The 7,106-nt window shown below is 46.5% G+C and overlaps 1 protein-coding gene across 1 annotated transcript; it reads right to left on the bottom strand.

Annotated features, from left to right (window-relative positions):
* Positions 1 to 2,682: 2,682 nt before the first annotated feature.
* On the bottom strand, positions 2,683 to 3,686 carry LOC122319639. Its single transcript, XM_043207240.1, has 3 exons — positions 3,590 to 3,686; positions 2,936 to 3,362; positions 2,683 to 2,872 (listed from the first exon to the last, which is right to left on the bottom strand). The coding sequence occupies exons 1-3, from the start codon at positions 3,684 to 3,686 to the stop codon at positions 2,683 to 2,685; spliced, it is 714 nt and encodes a 237-aa protein (XP_043063175.1).
* Positions 3,687 to 7,106: the final 3,420 nt, after the last annotated feature.

Genomic DNA, 7,106 nt, shown 5'->3' with positions numbered 1-7,106 from the left:
TTTCGGGGTATTTGCCTGTGAAGATGACAACGTCATCCGCATAGGCTATTATTCGGCAGCACCCCCCTTCCATGTGCGTAGAATCGAGTTGACTGCTATGTTCCATAGAAGTGGGGAGAGAACGCCTCCTTGCGGAGTACCTCTGCTGACGTGCCTAGTAAGGGTTGACGCGCCTAGTGAAGGCATAACCTTCCTGCAGGTGAGCAGTTGGTTTATGAGTCCCACCAAGTGGCGGTCCACCCCAAGGTCTGTCAGGGCTCCGGTAATCGCCGTTGGGATGACGTTGTTAAAAGCTCCTTCAATGTCCAGGAAAGCTACCAGTGCATACTCCTTTTGGGACATTGATTTTTCTATCTTGGAACGAGAGAGTGTAGTGCTGTCTCTGTCGATTTCCCTTTCTTGTAGGCGTGTTGCGTGTTGATCTCAAATGCAGGCCGATGATTCTTTCAAGGGTCTTTAGTAGGAAGGATGACAGACTGATTGGTCTAAAGTCCTTGGGGGTCGTGTGTGATGGTTTCCCAGCTTTGGGGATAAAGACAACACGGGACTCTAGCCACGATTGTGGTAGGTGTCCAAGAAGTAGGGACCGTTTAAAAATGTCAAGAATCCAGTTTATGGCTATATTTCCCGCATGTTGGATTTGTGCGGGTATGATTTTGTTTGTACCTGCAGATTTGTATGGTTTAAAGCTGTGTATGGCCTAATGGAAGACCTTTGGGTCTATGCACAGTTTGATACTTGCCAGTGTGGCGTTTTTTTGTTGGGGGGTGAGAGCGTTTTGGCTGTTTTCTGGGAAGTCAGTGTCTAGAAGTATCTCCAGAGATTCCTCACTCGTGCTGGTCCAGGAGCCATCTGCTCTTTTAAGGTAGCCTAGAGTTGTGGCCGATTTGAATAGTATTTTTCTAAGTCTGGCTGCTTCAGTTGTATTTTAAATTTCTGAGCAGAAGGAATGCCACGAGGATCGCTTTGCTTTCCTGATGGTTTTTTTGTAGTTTGCAAGGGCTCTCTTGTAAGGCGGTCCACAGGGCCTTCTCATTTTCTGCCTCGGCCCTGTTAAAAAGGGTTCTGCAGTCTATTCGGAGGGGGGACAGTTCTGCTGACCATCAGGGAGGTTTTCTTTTTCTTTTGGGCTTGCTGTCGGGGCAGGCCTTTTTTAGTGCATAGTTGCAGGTTTCTGTGAAGATTGAAACTAGTTCGTTTACACTAGAGATTGTTTGGGGGTGTGGAGGGGGATCCGTTGGTATTTTTTCCCTTATAATATTTTTGTATTTTTGCCAGTCTGTTTTCCTTGGGTTTGTGAAAATTGCTGGTTTTGAGGAATTGATTGTAAGGGTCGTTTCTATGTACCTGTGGTCCGAGAAAGAGTGCTTGTCTAGCACCCTCCAGTGAGTTACTGTCTCTAATAGTGGTTTAGAGACGAGAGTTAGGTCTATTACGTCTTTTCGATTCTTAATGATAAAGGTGGGGTGATTACCTTTATTACATATGAAGAGATTTGAACTAAAGATAAAGTTAACAAGAGAGAACGCTATAGTCGAGTTCCCCGACTATCTGATACCCGTTACTCAGCTAGTGGAAGGGAAAAGGAGAGTCTTAAACACAGTTTTTGGCGGTTTGTAGGCGTTAAAGTGGGCGTGGCAGAACGTTTCTTGGCAAATCGATAGAAATTTACAAGACCAATATAAAAATGGAAAAATATCAAACCTTTTTTTAAAAGTGTGGGCGTATCAGCTTTGGGCGGTTTGAGGGCGTTAGAGTGGGCGTGGCAAAAAGTTTTTTGGTAAATCGATAGAAAATTACAAGACTAATAAAAAAGTGAAAAAATTTCAAAACATTTTTCAAAAGTGTGGGCGTGGCAGTTTTGGGCGGTTTGTGGGCGTTAGAGTGGGCGTGGCAAAAAGTTTTTTGGTTAATAGATAGAAAATCAGAAGACTAAAAGAAAAATGAAGAAATTTCAAAACATTTTTTAAAAGTGTGGACGTGGCAGTTTTGGGCGGTTTGAGGGCGTTAGAGTGGGCGTGGCAACATGAATCGACAAACTTGCGCTGCTTCTATGTCCCTGGAGTTTGTATGCTTAATCTCAACTTTCTAGCTTTAGTAGTTCCTGAGATCTCGACGTTCATACGGACGGATAGACGGACGGACAGACGGACATGACCAGATCGACTCGGCTAGTGATCCTGATCAAGAATATATATACTTTATATGGTCGGAAACGCTTCCTTCTGCCTGTTACATACTTTTCAACGAATCTAGTATACCCTTTTACTCTACGAGTAACGGGTATAAAAAGAGACTCACCGCGATCGTTTGTGTCTGTACTTTCCCATTCTGTATGGTGGTCGTTAGCATCACAGCCTATTAGTAGGCCTATGTTTTCCTTACCAGCTCATCCGGCAGTTCTTGCCTTTCGTAGGCCATGTACGATGACAGCACTCGGAACGGAGATGGCTGACTCTCCACGGTGGCTGCTGCGTTATCTGTATCGCTGTAATTATGGAGCAGAAAAATGCTAAGGTGCTTTTTGGCTAAAATGCAGGTCCTTATTTTATCTTCGCTGGGAGCTGTTAAAGGGTTATGTTCGTTAGTCCCTAATCCTGAAACCTTTCCTCCCACTATCCAAGGTTCCTTTAGCCAGATGGAGTTGAAGAGCAGCGGAAGCTGCCTTACTGTGGTGGAGGTTTATCTGCATTGAGTGGCCTCAATGGGAGCTAGGGACTTCTTGTTTAGGATTAGGATGGCCTGGTTTGTTGGCCCCTCCATTTCGTCGACCTTCACCACTTCCCAGTCCGAGGTGGGAAGGTGAGGGATGCAGCGCTGCAGCATGGTGAGGATCTGGTCCGGCGCCTTGATGGATGCCGGGATCCAGATCCTTGGCCGGGGTCGGCAAGGTACGTCGAATCACCTTAGCGCAACAAGTCCGGCGCCCTCATACACCTCCCCCGGCACTTTTACTGCGGCTTTGTATAGCTCCGCAGAGCGTTTATCGTTACAGGCGATCACCTTGACGCCGCCTTGGAACCATCCCACGTCTTTGCAGACAGGAGGGGGGCCAGGTTCCTTGGCTAGAATCTCGAAGCATTTTGTGGCTAGGGCTGCCTCCACCCACTTCCACTTATTACGTGGAATCCTGCCACTTGGGTCGTTTCTGTCGACCACGCCCAGGAGAATGCGGTTTTTCGCGATCTCGGCAAAGGATCGCCCTGGCTGCACGTGTTGATGCTTTGCCGACGGGTCGGAGGGGGCGTCCTGGGAGCCCTCCGTCTTAGGTGGAGGTCGCTTTTTGACCTCTGTGGGCTTGGGTGGTTTGGGGGCTTTCTTGCCGAAGTTTGGCAAAGTTAAGCCTATTCCACCTTTTTCATCTATTCAGCCGAAGGATCCGTTTTCGATCTCTCCTGGCTGCTAAGGATTTGACCTGCAGATCGTTTCTCTGCGTAGGTGTGTTTGCCTTTACCGGTTGCCACTGGGTGCTTGCCGTCCTTGGCTGCGCATGAAGGGGGCATCATGGCACTAGGGCCTGGAGATGTTCCCATGGCGACGGCTTTGGGCGGCTTGCACTCAGTTGCCTCAGATTTGAGGCGGGGTTCACCCGAACCCGATCCTGCGGTGTTGGCCAGGTAGGTGGGCTCACTCGCCAACTTCGCTGCCTTGAAGTTTGTACGGCCAGACTCAGTCGTCACTGCCATTTGGGTAGGTTTTTTTGGGAGATCCTGACTTTATTTATTTTTGTTGACTCCATGTGATTCCCACGAGTTGCGGAGAAAATAAGGATCCACCCGGGCGGAGATCCGCGACGCCCGGGAAAGGCTTCTTAGAACAGGGGGTCGCCAGGTACCCTGAGCTCTCCGTTTGAGACTGAGCTATTTTGTGACCCGGGCCCTCAGTCAGGCTGACTCTCGGCACGGGTCGAATAACACCTTAGTCCGGCCCGGGACGCCCATTTGCCAGCATCCTCTGGCAGGGACATAACCTTGCCAGGGAAACTGTTTTCAGCCGCCCTCGCGAGAAGAGTATAGTCGCACTTCCGGGTGTATGGACAATTACGGCGTGTTCTTCTAGCAAGCTTGAAACTACACGTTATTCCCCTTATCCATCACCCGACTGACGGGTTACTTAAATTAAGTAAAATTGAATGATTATTTTTAATTATTTGTAAAAATAAGGTAAAAATAGATGAAAAAATGACAAAATAATAAAAAAAAATAACCAATTTTTGCTTTACAATTTATTTATTTTTATACCCGTTACTCGTAGAGTAAAAGGGTATTCTAGATTCGTTGAAAAGTATGTAACAGGCAGAAGGAAGCGTTTCCGACCATATAAAGTATATATATTCTTGATTAGGATCAATAGCCGAGTCGATCTGGCCATGTCCGTCTGCCCGTCCGTCTGTCATTCTGTCTGTCCGTATGAACGTCGAGATCTCAGGAACTACAAAAGCTAGAAAGTTGAGATGAAGCATACAGACTCCCAAGACATAGAAGCAGCGCAAGTTTATCGATTCATGTTGCCATGCCCACTCTGGGCGACGTTGCTCGATGAAGACCCGTGCTAAACACTTCTTGAGTTGTCCACATCACTTGGAGTCGACAGACTTTTCATAGCCATAGGAATGATGTGGATAAGCTTGTCTATTTAGTTTTTAATCAAAGCTACTTTGTAAGCTTACAGGTTTATGTTTTGTAGCCAAGCATATCCGAAATAAACAGAACATACAAATACATTAATATAACCTATTATTATAATCCTAAGTGTGGCATATTGGTTGTCTGCCCCTTAAACTTTGGTGACCCCGACGTGATCTCAGCATTTATCGAAGTCTGTAACTTGGTTTCGTTATTATTTAATAACGTTTAAACAATATGCATTATTCGCTGTCTTTTGCGGGCGTTCGGTCACAAACACACGAACAAACATACCTATGTGAGCGCGGAGTCGAATAAAAATTTTTTCCAATACGGACGCGGTTAGGTTACACTACGCGTAAGTTTATCTATCCTAGTGTCGGCCTGGCTGGAATAATTGGTTTTCGTGTGAAGCCACATAGCGGTAGTGCGCTGGTGTTTCAATTTAATTATTTTACACTTTTTTTGTTTGGGGCGGCTCAGCTGATAGGGCTGCCAACCCATCGCAGTGGGCGGTCTGGATAGAACCGCGTTGCCAATCAAACGGCAGTTTTATTCTTCTGGCATGGGTGCCTATCAACCAATGCCCTGTAATGACTCTCATAGCAGTGCTGAGGTTTGCTCTGGTCAATCTTAAAAGTTTTGACGTTCTCTTTGAACTTATTTTTTGCCATATTTGGCGTGTTAGGCGACAGTGTGTGTTTGTTGCGGTTTTTCCTAAGTAGTAGTTTGCAAGTGGCTAAAGGCATACTCATGCCCTCCATCTCTAGTATGAGTGGCGCGGTAGTGCCTTCTCGAGCTATTTCATCTGCGATGCAGTTGCCTTTTATGTCCCTGTGTCCGGGTACCCATATAAGGCTGATAACGAATTGTTGAGTCATCTCGTGTTAAGATGATCGGTAATTCGATACTGTTTTCGAGTGACTAGAGATTGAGCCAATCGATTTGATAGCTGCTTGGCTGTCACTGAAATGTTTACATGTAAGCCTTCCGGCTTTAGTGATTTTAAGTGTTTTAGGGCCTCCCTTATTGCTTCCACTTCAGCTTGGAAAAAGCTGCAATGATCGGGGAGTCTGAACGAGATGCGTAGGCCTAGCTGTTCGTAGTAAACTCCTCCTCCTACTCTATTCTGTAGTTTTGACCCGTCGGTGTAGAAGCATATAGCATTTTGGGGGCCAGGTGTTCGTGATTTCCAATCGTCCCTTTCTGGAATGATTGTGTTGAAAGCAGTGCTGAGGTTTGTATGTACTCCGTTGGAGTGGACTATTTGAATGTTTTTTAGGATACATGAGTGACCCGCTTCTTGTGGGGTTCAACTGTTTGGTATCTCTAAGCCTGATTGCCGCTACTGTAGCCTGTGCCATGCCAGCTAGTTCTGGGCTTGGGAGGTTGAGTATGGCATTTAGGGCTTCGTTTGGGGTGGTGCGTAAAGCACTGCTGATGCAGAGTGCCGCAGCTCTTTGCATTTTTGCTAGCATTTTTATGCTGGATTCTTTTTCAGAGCCGGCCACCATACCACGACCCCGTACAGTAGTATTGGTCTGACGATGGCCGTATACATCCAACTTACTATATAGGGTGTCATGCCCCCTTTGAGCCCTATTGCTTTCTTGCACGTGAAGAGTGCTATTGAAGCTTTTTTATATCTGTCTGTGAGATTCAAGTTCCAGTTTAGTTTTCTGTCAAGTACCTTGCGCTGCTACTGAAGGAAAGTCTTTGAATGTTGAGAATAGTTGGGACTAAGTCTGGTTTATTTTACTTCCTAGTGAAGAGAGGGTTTAATTCCTAATCCGTTATTTTTGGTCCAGCTAGACAAAACACAGAGTTTTTCGCTCATGACATCGCATAGCGTTTCGGGGTATTTGCCTGTGAAGATGACAACGTCATCCGCATAGGCTATTATTCGGCAGCATCCCCCTTCCATGTGCGTAGAATCGAGTTGACTGCTATGTTCCATAGAAGTGGGGAGAGAACGCCTCCTTGCGGAGTACCTTTGCTGACGTGCCTAGAAAGGGTTGACGCGCCTAGTGAAGGCATAACCTTCCTGCAGGTGAGCAGTTGGTTTATGAGTCCCACCAAGTGGCGGTCCACCCCAAGGTCTGTCAGGGCTCCGGTAATCGCCGTTGGGATGACGTTGTTAAAAGCTCCTTCAATGTCCAGGAAAGCTACTAGTGCATACTCCTTTTGGGACATTGATTTTTCTATCTTGGAACGAGAGAGTGTAGTGCTGTCTCTGTCGATTTCCCTTTCTTGTAGGCGTGTTGCGTGTTGATCTCAAATGCAGGCCGATGATTCTTTCAAGGGTCTTTAGTAGGAAGGATGACAGACTGATTGGTCTGAAATCCTTGGGGGTCGTGAATGATGGTTTCCCAGCTTTGGGGATGAAGACTATACGGGACTCTAGCCCCGATTGTGGTAGGTGTCCCTGAAGTAGGGACCGTTTAAAAATGTCACGAGTTTATGGCTATATTTCCCGCATGC

This window comes from Drosophila yakuba, unplaced genomic scaffold (genome assembly GCF_016746365.2).
Source record: "Drosophila yakuba strain Tai18E2 unplaced genomic scaffold, Prin_Dyak_Tai18E2_2.1 Segkk2_quiver_pilon_scaf, whole genome shotgun sequence".
Classification (NCBI taxonomy): domain Eukaryota; kingdom Metazoa; phylum Arthropoda; class Insecta; order Diptera; family Drosophilidae; genus Drosophila; species Drosophila yakuba.
The sequence above is the reverse complement of the archived record's forward strand: the minus strand, read 5'-3'. Positions and strand labels throughout refer to the sequence as shown.

What these genes read in the sequence shown, in the direction of transcription:
- LOC122319639 (XM_043207240.1), bottom strand. Translation starts at nt 3,686, where the DNA reads ATGGCAGTGACGACTGAGTCTGGCCGTACAAACTTCAAGGCAGCGAAG. An exon ending in CACCGCAGGATCGGGTTCGG is followed by an intron (nt 3,363 to 3,589) that starts GTGAACCCCGCC and finishes TCGGCTGAATAG; the next exon opens with ATGAAAAAGGTGGAATAGGC. An exon ending in GTAAAAGTGCCGGGGGAGGT is followed by an intron (nt 2,873 to 2,935) that starts GTATGAGGGCGC and finishes ACCCCGGCCAAG; the next exon opens with GATCTGGATCCCGGCATCCA.